Below are 14656 nucleotides of genomic sequence, written 5' to 3'. Positions count from 1 at the left end.
ACGTACACACCCTTTAAAGGGACAACCCTGGCTGGGAGGATAATGATTAGAATTTACGACAGGCCTACGATGACATCCCGCTCTCAGTGCATTGTCTCAGGCAATTTGATGATATTTTCAATCTCCTCACTGGAGAAGTCACGGTCTTGCTGAAAGCGATTTTCTTATGGAAAATCAGCATATCTCAAGCCCAAGTTGCCCTTTAATGCAGGCATTAAGGGGCGATTTCATTGATCTAGTAGTATTAGCTCTCCAATTGGAGGTGATAATATCAAATGAGTTGAATTTCCGTTGAACGAAATTGCTTTTAGTTGACAACAGTTTCGACATCATCAAAAATGGCTTCTTCTCTACTGACTAATCTAATCTCGCAAAATATCGTGAGAAGAGACGAGAGGAACAAAAATGTTCATGAGAAGTCATAGTGGACAGTTTCAAATTGATGACAGCTTGGCAGTAATTGATTAAATACGAAATATTGAAACTTGTCTCTGAAAGTCAGTCCACAAGCATATCTGATTTCGGAAGCATCAACACCTAGCTACCATTGATTCACAGGGACTGAAGATGCGAGAGGTCATCCTAACTACATGCATAACCAAGGATTTATAAGGACCAGTCTTTATGAATTCTTGGTATAACTGATTAGTTGAGCCATTTTATGACCTTTCTGAATCAACTGAACTGTTTTAAAAATGCGTTGTTTGCGACTTCGAAAATGAAATGTCGCTGCATTGTTCAATGGATCGATTTCTCCAGCTGCTACAGTATTGAATTTCGTGGTCCATGTGTGTTGATACACGTACACAATAGGGCCTATAAAGTGTGTAATGGTGCAATAAAAAGTCTGTGCATTTCAGCAGGACTAAACGCGTCAATTTCATTTTTACGGAAAATCGGAAAGATTCGTGACGTTTTGCGCAATTTGACCCGACTTGGAACACGTGGCGCCATCTTTATTCAGAGATGTCGTGAGACGGATGGAATAGGAAGGAAATTTAGAGCGACGACTAGGACAGGGAAAACTAATAAAACAAAATATTTCCAAGGCACACAAAGGCGTCAGTGGTATCCGATTGTTGTCTGACATAAATTTTCCAAGGATTACCTTATTGTGTGATATTACTCCGTCTAAGTCTTGTGTTACTAATTAGGTAGCTACAATCGGATCCATATCAGCTATGACAGGAAAACAGCATTCTCTCTTTGAAATTGTATAGCGAATTTGAAATAGCAAAGAACAGATCAGATAATCTCTGCATGCCATCATAGAATACAAGGAATTTCGACAAAAAGGTAAGGTAGATTTCAAGTTTGGTGGAGGTTATAGCATACTGAACTTCCAGCGGTATTGCCTCCGTAGCCTCCGCCCATACGCGCGTCGTCTGGAAGCTGGGCAATGTCAATACATTGAGGGTCAAGATGAGATCATAGCCAAGCAAAAACGGTACATGCCTTGTCTCAGGTCGCTGAGATGTTGGAGATGACTGATGGACGTTGATTGAGGGGCTATTATACATACATCCGAGCATTTGACCCCTGAAGTTCACCCCCTCTCCTCCGTAGATCGTTAAATAGCTTAAATATGTAATAGAATTTGAAAAAGTTTAAAATTGTGTCAATACGTACACCGAATATAAATTTCAACAAATCCGTTGTGTAGACATTATAGGAATACTATAAATTTCAGCAAATTTGTGAAATTGCGTAACTATTTTCCCGTGCCACTAGCAAACCAGTGCACCCCTTTGATAACAGTTAGTCTGTCTCACCAAGAATTCACAAACTAAGAATTTGGAACTTCAAAAAAACCTCGATTACTCCCGACGACCTTCCGGAAACGCCCGAACTGACGTCGATGTTGACGGGCAACGCCTCCAACCTCGTAAATAATGAAATGATGGTTTTGTCACACTTTGCCCTTTGCATCAAAAGACGAGAGGTTAAAATTGCTTCATTCTACAGTTCTCAGTCATCAATTGAAATGCGATGAGTTAATTGAATAGACATTAATTTGATTACAGCAGTGTGTTCAGATAATAATCATTTTCCAACAAGGCATGGGTGGGGTGAATGTTTACCGCAGCATGTGATGGTGAAACGGTTTAATCCATTTGGGAACTCGAGCTTCTTCAAAGTACCATCATCAAACCTAACGGAAATATAACCTTCATTAAGCGCTGATCGATATATATATACCATTTATATATCAAGCACTTCATAATGATGGTATGTCAATATGTTTAGTAATGGTACCATCAGAATGTGCTAACGAAGAGCTTTCCAATGAAAAGTCATGTCGATATGTTACGATGGTACACCACCACGAAATACTGATCAAAAGCTTCCTAACAAATGGCCATGTTAATAGGTTTGATAATGGTACCATTAGAATTAAACTGCTGATGGAGACCGTCACAACGCACGATTAATGAACCGGTCTTAGATCGGCGAGTCCAGAGTACTGTATATTTTATTTTGAGACTCATACATGTTGCATCGATGCCCATGAAATCATATACATGTATATATCATCGTCAGAAAATTGAAAGTTATTTCGCAATAAGCTGTGTAAATTTATTTTTAGAGTCAACACGTAAAAATAGAATTACAACAGCGCATGCAGCCACCAAACATCACGTGAGTGTGTCATTGGGGTCATGCGCAAGTACCACATGAGGCGTTACATGCAAAGCTCATGGTGTTAACTAATTAAAATGCTCGAGACTAATGTTTTGGAGCCACTAGAATAGTACTTGTCCAGCTGTCCAATCAGCACGTGAGACATCCTTTCATGCAGCGAATGTCAATAAAGCATAGACATTGGAAATTTCATGCCAAATTGGCGTGAACTTGAATGCACTACTTAGAGCTTTAGAATATTATTCCCCACCCAACTAAGCTGGAGCCTATTGATATATCATTACTTGGACAATTACACCTGATGTGAACAGTTAGGCCACATGCGTGCATCTGTCCCAGGCCTCTTACCTAATCAATTCGAATTTCATCGCATGACTTTTTGTCTGGCGCATTTACCGGTGTAAAAGGTGCACTTCGTAGGATGGTTCGAATTGGCGCATGGAGATCGATTTGTTATCCAATACGTATAACCAAGTATGTTCAAGACTTTGGTCGTTGTACCTTCTTGCTATAACTGAATCGGCGGATTGATATTACAGGGTTTTATTGACGTTTCCCAGTTCGCACTACCTTGCTGCTACCGAAATGCACACAGGTTGATTTTCTAAAACAAAATTTTCAATTTTCAATTTACTAAATGAAAACAGCCAAATGTAAAAAAATCTCTATTTTAGAGATCGCACAGCATCAAATCAAATCATCGTCGTTTCAAATCATCTAATTTCTCAAATTAGATTAGATTCAAAATTAGCCAAGATTTCCGAACAAAATTGACTCCGTCAATTCGTTGTTACAAAAACTCCATGGTCACCATGACAACGCTGATGCTTGGCAATTAGCCCTAAGATCCCATGATATCTCCCCTTGTCGTATTATAAGAAAGTTTTCATTTTGGTTCGTCTGCCATGCAACATGAGGCAGAGGTTCACCAATTGATTATTTCAGTGTTTACTTTGTTAACCGAAGAGCTATATCGATCGTGATTGGGTTGTACCTGAGCGACAACCTCATCCCTGGCGTATTTTGACTGAGAGTGTTCTCTTCAGATTTGTCAAATTAAAATCTTAAATGGACAATTTAGGCAGCAGCTAGGCAGGCAAGATAAAGTTACACGAAGTCGCCAATAGGGGTCTCTCACAGTACGTAGAAATTATTCACGCTTGTAGGAGGAATAGAGTTTTTATTAGTGCTGAATCTGACATGACCCAGGGCCCTTACTGTGTATACTAGTCACCTGAAGATGGCCAAATTAGCCCCTCTGCTCCTGCCTGTGGTCCCCCTTTAACAACAAATTTCTTCCTTAGGATTTTTTTCTTTCAAGAGGTTCACCAGAAATATCAAACGAAATACATGTAGTTGCCTTTGATCAAGTTGGCATGAAAATGAAGCAAAAAAATGGCAAGAAGTTTCCCCCCGTTTCCGAAAGCAGTCTTCTCGAAATGATAACGCCCAGACCAGTGATTGGCTGACGCTCGGCTGATGTGAAATTTTGGCCTTCTCTTTGAACACTTTCAAATTAAGAGTGTCCACTACGTCACGATATTCGAGATATTAAAAAAGTTACATAATCTTCCCTTGCAGATTCCATCATGATTCTACTGGCCATTCTGTCAAGTGTTGTCATCACAGTCACGGCTGCTGCTAAAACTGGTAGGTAACTCGTTAAAGGGACAACACATGTCTTAAAGGGAGATTATAGGTAGTATCCAGATGGGATACATTAAAATACACAAGTTGCCGATATTGTTGGTGTCTCAACTATCACCACAGTACATGGGTACTACTCAGTATTCACGCTTGAATGACGAATACATTTATTATCAAGTCAAACAAGTCCAAGGTTCCCAATTGTTAAAAATGTAACGGAGACGACCGAATGATCCTCTTGCTACTACCTATATGGCCCCTTTAAATCATTTGGGTTATCACCTTCCTCACTTCCTCCTCGGCAGTTCACGTCGTGGTCAATGTAAAAAACAGACAAAGTTAGGTAGTCAAAGTCGATCAAGAGGGACATCGCCGGAAGTTGAACTGCGATAAAGAACAACTCAATAACACCTCCAGGTTTTGCCCAGCCTGGTAAATTCTTGCGCCTCCCCGCGAGATCTCGTGTTATTTGGGTGGTCGACCGCTACAATCCGACCTTGTGTCAGGAATTGGCGTGGGCGCAATGACTTGGAACGAGGTTGGGTTGTCTTACACAGAATATTGATACTCCTGGGGCTTTAATGGTTTCCGAAGAGTTCATCTTCATACTAGATTGCATTCATATGCTTGATTCTTTCCTGTTGCAGGTTATATACCACAAGCAAGGGGCGTGTGGCCCTTAGATGCCATTTCAAAAGCTAAAGACTCAAGCAACTACAAAAGCAACGGAAGACCGTTCGATATCAGATTCGGTGACGGGCCTACTGGATTTAAAGAAACTGCAACAACATTCCTCGGTAATATCCGATCGTTCGTCGAAATTACGTCAGTAAAGAAATCCCCTAAAGACTTGGGGTCACTGGATGTCGGCACCGGACATTTGACCTTTGTCACTTACGTCTATTTTGATCACGTGATCAATGGCACTATCATGGTGTGGGATGGCACCAATCGTGACAACAATGGCGTCCGAATGTACGTCGAAGACAATGACCTTCACCTTTCAGTTTTTACTCGCCACGCCACCTATGGGCAGATAGAGAAATCGTATACGTATATGCGGATCGTTCCACAGACCTGGCTCCTTTTAGGATTTGCGTACAATAACAAAACTGGCGTCATAAGGACTTGGGTGAATGATTGGCAGAGGTGGGAGAAAGTAGGGACGACAATGGAGATGGAGACTGGAGGGAACCTCTTCTTGGGAGGCTTCCCCATCAAGGAGGGCAAGCTAAAGCACTTGCCTCTGTCTGGACGGATGAGCTGCGCCATGTTGTTTGCAGAGAGCCTCAATGCTACAGTGGTTGCTCAGCAATTGTCTATATGCCTCAAAACGTACCTCTCGGGCAAAAAAGAGAGTAAGTATATCCTTAATGTGTTTCTTCCATATAAAATGCATGAATTCGTTTTTCAACTTTCAAGAACCTGTCTTCTTTTAATTTCTTGCTCAACTTCTCTCACCGCTTTTCAACTTTATTCCAGGCCCCCTCTTCTTCTCCCTTTGAGGGTGGAGCATTCTGTTGTTTAGCACTTTCTGGCGGAGGGTGGTCATCCATATAGAATACCTATATTTGGCTGGTCATACATTTCAGAGGGCAAAGAGGCGTTAGCCAACTGGCCATTGGACAAGAATCACCTTACCACAGATAGCAGCCCATTCGGGGTCCACGGCATCCCCTGGGGGATGATGGAAGCTGAGGGTCCAAGTTCCCGAAGCGATGGTGCCCTCTTCTTCAAAGGAGAATTCACATCAAACATCACCATCCCCAATAAATTCAATTTGCTGAGTACAGAAAAGGATGTTACGGTCCTCGGATACATGAATGTAGCGCAGAAGACAGACGGCATCGTCATGGGTTGGTATGGAGGTAAAAACGCCTCTGACAGTTTCAGAATCGAGATCACCAAAGGCGTACTGCGGGTCAGAATCACAGATAAAAATGGCAAATTCCGTTTCTTCCCACCACTTGACTGCACAGACGCCCCAAAACCTGCACAGGGAACTCCAAAGCCAATCTTGTGCAAGCAGTTAGAAGTGATTCCAAAGGCTTGGCAGTTCATTGGAGCTACTTATAAGAATGACTTGGGCACTCTTACCATGTGGCTCAACGCTGCATCTCTTTCCTTCAACGTTGGAAAGAACTCGATTCGAACAACTGGAAATTTCTTCCTCGGGGGCCAGCCGAAGAATGGAGTGGTTCTGCCGGCAGTAAAGTTCAGGTTGTCCTGCGTAAGTGTTTTTGGTGTGTTCGTGGAGCGACAGAAAGCTGATCACCATGTAGAGGCCTGTCTCAGGAGCTGGAACTTACATGAAGGTAAGTAAATGTGTTTCAATATAGTTAAAAGAAGGGTGTGTGCGTCTTCGTGGTGAAAGCAGGCACATCGCCACGCAGCTTCTCATGGGTGCCATCTCGAGCCATACCTTGAGGAGGACACTTGAAATGTTCGATGAGGGGAGACCAGGGTGCCATCCAAAGTCTTTATTCTCCTGGCGGTAAACCAAACCAAAGAAGGGTGCATGCAACAACCTTATTGAGCACGCCACGCGATCAGAGCATTTGCATTTGCATTTAAGGTTACTCGAATGTTCATGACTGGTACTGAGGCATCAACTGTTTTGTAACCGTGGTCACCACATCTGTAAGCCGCTAGTAGGCGGAAAAGTCCACCTTGAACAGTTGTACCATGGCGAGAAGTGGCATGCCCAAAACACGATTTTGTTACTGATGTTAAAGGTTCCTGTGTGTGTGGGGGGGGGGGGGGGGGGGAACTATTTAACCATTTCTAAGTAACCCGAACCAGACACGTACCATATCAATCTTGCTCCAGTCAAAGGAGACGGTCATACATGAAATAAAGAAGTTGCTAGTATTTGAATTACGAAGACTAATTTATCTTTCAATTACAGAGTACACGAATTCGATTGCCTTTTGGCCGCTGGACCTACAACATGGGCCAAACGACCGGGGCGTGTACCACCTTAATGGTAATGTCAACGACCTGTCCCTGATAGATGGCCCCACAGGTCGACCAGAGTCATCATACAAGTTTTCAGGGACAACGAAATCATACATCGAAGTTGACAACGATGACAACATCTTAGATTTCCAAAGAGGTGTCACCGTCCTCGCTTTCATTTACCAAGATATACCGCGTGATGGCGTGATTTTTGAATGGGCTGGCGATAGTCAACTATCCAATGGGGTTCAGTTGAGAATTCTGCGCGGGGCTGTTGATGTTAACCTTGTCTCCAGGGGCAAAAGTGGGCAAAGAGTTGACAGTTTTACTGGCCACAGGATAAAAACACGTCAGTGGAATTACGTAGGTTTTAGTTATTCACATAAGAAGGGGCAAATTAAACTTTGGTTGAATGATTGGGAGCCAGTTATCAAGTCTCCTGGTAAACACCTTCTGGAAACGCGTGGGAATGTTTATATTGGTGGCAGACCAGATGAGAGGTACTCCCAGGGATTCCTTGGTCGAATTAGCTGCGTCATGGTGTTCGAGGATGCGCTTGACGTCCCGGATGTTCATCACGCCGAGGCGACGTGCACTGGACGATTAATGTTCTATTACAGTAAGTATGGATATCTTATCGACCTCAGTAGTAGTTCCCATTGAATAAACTTTACATGTTCGACAAAACTTGACAATACCATCAACAACAACCCGACTAGAATTAGTAAAGAATATTTGGTACAAAAGTACATGTACTTGCTTATTGCCATTAAGAATAGCATCCCAACCTTCTGCTGAACCTGAGCCATTCGCTATCAACATCGAACAGGGTCCTTTATTTTGATGTGACAAAGTTTACCCAGCACCCGGTCTTTAAAATGGCCCGTGTACTACTCGGAACCGTTGCAATACAAGCACCCGTCACCTGTTATCCCCGTGTGTCACCTTAGCTCGTTATGGTCTCACGCCGAAAAGGCCACGAAGGTGTGCAAGAAAAGGTCAGTACTTTGTTCAGGTACAATCATTTGCCTTCCACAGGGTATAACCCTTCAACCCCTGTCCATCACCCACACAATCCAAATCGTAGGGCACTATGGTAACGACAGGAAGATCATGAACGTGGGGTATGCAGGGTCCCCAATAAGAACAATGTCTTAGCGTCCGCGACTTTGTTCCCCAGTAGCCCTGTAGGGAACCCACACGAACACGAATTAGGGACCGTAGGCGGCTATTACTAGCCGGGAACGCCCTGAACATTGGGTATGCAATGGGCCCCAACAAGACCTCTGATCCGGTGTCTAATACATTACGATCCTTTGCTTTCAGACCCAGTAGCCATATGGCCCTTGTCTATCACCCACACAAATCAGGACGTGGGCGGCTATGGCAATACAGGGAAGGCCATGAACGTGGGGTATGCAGAGGGCCCCAACAAGAAGGCTGAGTGCTCAATGAGCTTCAAGGGACATGCGGACTCGGGTGAGGGTTTATTTCAGTTGAGCCTCATCGACTAAATCCTTTGAGGTCATCGAGCTATTTTACAAAACTGTCACGAGTATAAAGTGCTCACCGTTCCAACGAATAATATGTCTATTGGTGTTAAGATTTCGTATCATTTCGAGGTTGTGTGCGCCAATGGCCACAACTGAGACCAGACCATAGTCGAGTTGAAATACATTACATTTGTCCTGTACAGCAATTCAAGGTCAAGCTGCATTTTACGACAGCATCATGGAATTGATCGAGAGTTAAGTTTATTCATATGAGAGGAATCCTAGGTCAGAAGAATCGTGCCAAAGAACATAAATATGCAATGGGCTGCCTAACTCTATATTATTTTGAAGGGTCCCCTTGCCTACTTCCGCGTAATCTAGCGGCTAATATACTTAGTATCCCGTGCCTTTTCCAGGGCTCGTGATCCCCAAGAAGAACGTGCTTGATACTATGTACGGTACATCCTTTGTTGCTTGGATCTTCATGGAACGAGACGGAGCAAAGGACGAGGCCGTATTTTCTTGGGACGGCAAAGAAGGAGCAAGCAGAGGTATTACCATCGGTATCAACAAACAGGGAGCACTCTTCGCGGACATCTACCGCCAGCGTTACGTCATAGCGAAGCCGTTAAAACAACACGAGTGGTATTTGATTGGATTTTCGTACAACTACTACACGGGGATATTCTATCTCTGGGCGTGGGATCCCGAGGGTCAACTCAATGGGGCCGAGACCTTCCTGGGCCGGGTCATCATCGAAACCAGGGGAATGATCCACATAGGGACCAAACCTCCGAAGGGACCGTACGTGTCCTTCAAGGGAAGGATAAGCTGCGTGATGCTGTTTAACAAGCCTGCTCACATTCAGAAGTTGGTAGCGGCGGGGAAGGAGTGCGAAGTGAACCTTCTCACCACCAGTAAAGGTAGATTCGTGTTTATTTTGACGACGCAATCGCAGAGCTTTTGCATCCAAATACCGTCGGAAATCTATCATTCTGTCAAAATCCATATAAATCTGTTCCCGTGTCACACTAAATGAGCAAACATGATTGCAAGATACACAATCATCTGGACAAGGAAACTTTGAAGATCACTTCCTGTCGTATCAACCAATCAGAGAGACCCATTCCTGCTTGACCGAGACTGCTGTGCTGCAATGGCTCCGCCCATCACGATTGATTTCGGAAGCACGTTTGGCACGCCCGATCTGCCCTGAGGAAATGGGGAGATATGGTTCGCTTCTCTGTCTCTCTCATAAGTGTGAGAGCCGGGGAAGTGACGATTAACCGCCCTATTTCCTCAGGGTGACCCGATGCAGAGATTCAGAAAGAAGACTTACTCACGCGTTGTTGTTGCCGTCTCGGGATAATTCCAAAGGCGCCGCGTTTCTCCCGCAATACTAAAAGACGATTTCCTGTTTTGTTTTAGGGCACCGCATCGTACCAGGGAAGGGGGTTAACCCTGCACCAACTCACCATCTGGGGAGCATCGTGGCCCCGACTGTCATCCTAATTCTCCTCGGCTGCATCGTCGTGTTTGCTCTGATATTCTATAAGAAAAGGCAGAGTAGTTTAGGTAAGGTACATCGTACGAATGGGTGAAAGCACACAGGGCATGTTTTACTTTCCAATCATCAAAGAGAAAACTATCGCATGAAAAAAAGAATTAAATCGAAATGTCCCGCAAACAAGTAAGGAAAAAAGGCTCCAAAATATATTTCAAGTACATGTGGATATTATTCAATGCAAGCAACCTGTGGGTGGTCTATTATTGAGATACGATCAGAAAGGCGATAAGCATGTTTAAAATCTAGTTCAAAGTCATCAGAATAAAATCTAAAGGTCATAAACGAAATAAACGGGGCAGGGTATCAGTGAAACTCAACAGTTAGTTTCAAACTCTAAAGGTGGCGTTACCCCGAGCATTTAATCTGATCGATAATATCAGCATATCAAACGAGGCTTAGGCCTACAACAACACTTTGATAAAACCAACAGACGGTCGATAAATTAATTATCATATCCACTATTCTCGAAGCGGATATTGAAATTTACCAATAACTCAGCTTGTATAAATTGCTTGAGGTTTCACAATCGCTTATCGGGACTCCGTGGCGCAACGGTAGCGCGTCTGACTCCAGATCAGAAGGCTGCGTGTTCGAATCACGTCGGGGTCAAGTAATTTTTTTTTCTCCTGGCGAAAATTTATCATTATTCTCATTTCGACAAATTATCAACTTTGAACACTCACCGATTTACAGTAAGTCCACACTGTAAGTTGGTTCGCCTGTTTCAGTACGCAATGGACTTAGCTAATACGGCCTTTGGGGGTGGCGTATTTGAGATTTCCGCGTACTGTTTGGGAACGCTGAAAGATACATTTTCATATTGACACGTCTGTTTGTGATTTCCTGACCTCGCTAGCAGTTTATTAGGGAGTCTTCGCAAAGCCCCAGAAACGTCCACGTGAACGCCTATTCAATTGTTCGTCTTCGTTATCAGGAGGTTAGAAAATGAGATTAGGCGTTTACGTTTGGCGTTTCGCGGGATTTGCGAAAACCCTCCTTTGTATGGAACCCTGCAACGCAACGAAATATGGGGAAAGATTCACAGATGGTTAGAAACATGGTATGGTAACAAACGCGTTCGGTTCCATGCACTCTGTTTGGCATTACAGTGGGTCGCTACTGTTGGCTTGTCAGACAATCAAAAGTACCAGGTGATATTTCAGTTATCCGCGGTCAGCTTTACCATCCGTCCACAACGAGCCCTGCCCAGCAACGGAAACAGTTGATCAGTCGTTTCGTTCGACGCAGTCCGAAAATTCGACGAATCCCCCAAAAGCATGCGAATGTGCAGCGGCGGACTCGGGTCTGACGTCACTTCCGTCACTACTGGACGTGTAATATTCTCATGATATCAGCATGGGTTGATAGGCCACGCACCTGTAATAAAGTTTTCAGCTATTTTCCAGTCAAATCGGTACTATCTTCATGCGCAACTTTTTCCGAGACGTACCCGGAGATCGAGGACCGCTTTCACAGCCGACAGACCTATCCTAGCCTGTCAAACGATGACATTTTCCTTGTACGTTATGCATGATAATTCCGGGGTTTGGGGGTCTGAAGTTTAATAGGGGGATAATTTTTGACGGCTTTTATCCCGCGAATCAACTTTGTATTTGACCACGACGGGTTAATCTGAGCCCCAAAAACATATAAGTAAGCCAATTGGACTGAAACTTCATCCTTTTATTAATTTTTGACACACCAAATTCTCAGTTGAAGAGGAACAATATTTTAGATGGAAAATACCACTCAACTGGTATGGTGAGACCACGCATTTGATTTCAACTGAATTGTTTTCGTACAACCACGAGCTGATTGGTTTAATACAGGTGCGTGGCTGATAGTGATGGGAATTTATCATGTAGAGGTCGGGTTAATGTGTCAGGAGTTAATTAGGGTATATATCGTCATGTTGGGCCTGTAAAAATCTTCCCAAGTTTGTGTAATGGTATCATAAGGTTTAGCATTTTACGTTATACAATCATGTAGCCTGGTAAGGGAATGGAGGATAGAATATAGTGTACGATATCTTGCAATATATTTGACGGGATATTTGCAAGGTACTAGTAGAGTTCGTCGGCCGGTGTAGATCCCTTTGCTTAGAGGTTGTGACGTCACGTCCTGTTAAAACCCGTTGCAGCTTTTTTGTTGTCACGACACTTGTTTGGAGGTTGCAGGAAGAAAAAAGGTCCACTACCCAAGTGCATGTAACTCTTATTGAGAGTCTCGGGACGATGAAGGCCGATCATATGACTTTGTTCTGGCATTAAAGGTTTATAATGGCGTTATTGAGCGTCATGTAAGAAGGCGAGAATGACGTCACTTCCGGCGCCGAATCGACTAATCCCTTCTTTGCTTTCAATCTTACAGGTTTCTTATAGAGATAAACCCCTATACTGGCTTGTCTAGCTTCTTATTAACCCCCTCCCCCTTCCCAATAATAGCCGGACACGATAACCAGCTAATTTCCTTTTCAGAGTACAGTCGTGCACGATACCGTTCGGTCCAAAGCACAGCTGGCGACAGTGTCAGTGAACAAGCCACACTTTTGTAGCTTGGCCTGCAAGACCTTGCCAAAGAAGAATACGACATTTCCCGTGATCATGTGTAAGCAGACGAGCATGACGTCACCTCCGGCGCTGGGCAGCGGCCATTTTGAGTCGGAAATGCGAGTGTTTGTCTTTGCTCATGCTATGGGCTCGTTTCATTCAAGTTTGGGAAAATAATTACGTAAATTCCGGAAGTGGTTCATTTCGAATAGTAAAAAATAACACAGCGATTTATTTTTGGACAAAGATACCGTTGGACTTTGGACTCTTTTTGCCTGGAAACGGGCTACTCAGTCGTGTGGGTTCGGTCATCTTTCCGGAACAGTCGCCAATTTTTGCCGCAGCGGCAAACTGAATTATTTGAAAGACACGAGTCCACGAGCTGGCGTAATGACGCCACCTAGTGGTATAAACCAAACTATAGATGACTTTTGTTTTGTAGATATGTTCAGAACGAGGCTTTGGAATAGCACTAGTGGCGACGAGATGTATCATTCCTTGGCGGACGAATCACGCGGAATGCCTCAGTACACGGAGGGGTACACGTCAGTTTAGCGCTGCGGACTTCCGGATGGAATGTGACCTTACTGTGGACGGCACATTTTGGACAACGTTTTATCAGGAATATATAATTCCAGACAATATGTAAACAATACTTGATCTAAAAGCCAAGTACTGGGTATCGATTTCTGACACTAGGCCAGTCTTTTAAACGATAAACCAGCTCCAACATGAGAGTTGAGAAAAATGCCGACCGAATGCCCATTTGCCTAACGGGAGTTTCATATTCATTTTTCATTTTGCTTACGTACAAGTGTATCCACAGGCTGCCCTTAATCAGCAATGCCCAGATACAAATATCACTTTCATTTTGATGCTACATGTATGATTGTGAATATCAAAATTATTCTGTTATCGCATGATTTCACATTCAACGTGCGAGCCTTTTTTCATTTTTGACCTACCAGGCCCTTTTCAATTTTCGGATAAACGGGCCTTCGGACTAGCGGCCTGTAATCTTTCCATAATGTATATAGAATATATTAAGTGTTTTCTAAGGCATGATAATAACCATTATATGATACCAGTGTTAGTCCTACTGTGTTCTTCCAAACATGATGGAATTCATCGGTGTTTCGTCAGTGTTCTTCACATAATATCAGTTATCTAATAAGTGCTCTTATAAGTGCATTTCTGACTCATCATGTATTTCTATGCATCTCATCTAGTTATGTGACTTTCTTTGAAGTTTTCGGTTTTTTGAATAAAATTGTCATCTTTTAAACAGGTGTCACTTGACTTGCCTGCTTTACTGACTTTCTTCTTCGAAATACCCCCAGACCAAGGAGAAAAGCACATCCAAGTTCAGCACTAAGACTGAGTGCAAGTTGTGTCTTGGACAAAACGTGTTCGAGAGCAAATGGTGCTGCAAAGATTGTGGCTTAAAATTATGTCCTGACTGCAAACGACGTCATGGCCGTGACCCCAACAATCGTGACCACGACTTATTCGGTCTGTGTCGATCCTCCCGTGGCAGCGGATTGTTGTTTTTCTGTTATCCTTGCAAACAGGCCGTCTGTGGTGTTTGCAAAGTATCTGATCACGACGAGAGTGATCACGATGTGACACCAATCCGTCCAGTTATTGACAGCTTAAGATCAAGAATTAAGGCATCTTCCACTGAACTAGAAGACGATGCATGGACTCACGAAAAGAAACTGTCGCGGCTTGTCTGGCAGCAGTCGACTTGCGCTGAAGAGCAATTGAATGTTGGTACCGAGAGATCCATAGCTAAGAAT

General features: G+C 43.5%; 1 protein-coding gene and 1 non-coding gene across 6 annotated transcripts; both read left to right on the top strand.

Annotated features, from left to right (window-relative positions):
* Positions 1–854: 854 nt before the first annotated feature.
* LOC135503180 (uncharacterized) lies at positions 855–14135 on the top strand. 5 transcript variants are annotated; one of them, XR_010449870.1, is made up of 10 exons: positions 855–1296; positions 4225–4293; positions 4938–5648; positions 5883–6605; positions 7199–7867; positions 8575–8727; positions 9158–9664; positions 10170–10316; positions 12786–12915; positions 13300–13414. XR_010449870.1 is itself a non-coding variant. In XM_064796615.1 (10 exons), the coding sequence occupies exons 2-9, from the start codon at positions 4233–4235 to the stop codon at positions 11615–11617; spliced, it is 3117 nt and encodes a 1038-aa protein (XP_064652685.1). In that variant the 5' UTR covers positions 855–1296; positions 4225–4232; the 3' UTR covers positions 11618–11642; positions 12786–14135. The 5 variants fall into 5 exon arrangements, 4 of the variants coding, with proteins under 4 accessions (XP_064652685.1, XP_064652687.1, XP_064652688.1 ...); XM_064796615.1 differs by adding an exon at positions 11472–11642 and having other exon boundaries at positions 12786–14135; XM_064796617.1 differs by lacking the exon at positions 12786–12915 and adding an exon at positions 11472–11642 and having other exon boundaries at positions 13300–13363.
* Positions 10846–10917, top strand: Trnaw-cca (transfer RNA tryptophan (anticodon CCA)). Its single transcript has one exon. It is a non-coding gene; the product is annotated as a tRNA-Trp (tRNA).
* Positions 14136–14656: the final 521 nt, after the last annotated feature.

The sequence above is a fragment of the Lineus longissimus genome, chromosome 19, assembly GCF_910592395.1.
Source record: "Lineus longissimus chromosome 19, tnLinLong1.2, whole genome shotgun sequence".
Lineage (NCBI taxonomy): Eukaryota > Metazoa > Nemertea > Pilidiophora > Heteronemertea > Lineidae > Lineus > Lineus longissimus.
This window is presented reverse-complemented; position numbering and strand designations above follow the sequence as displayed.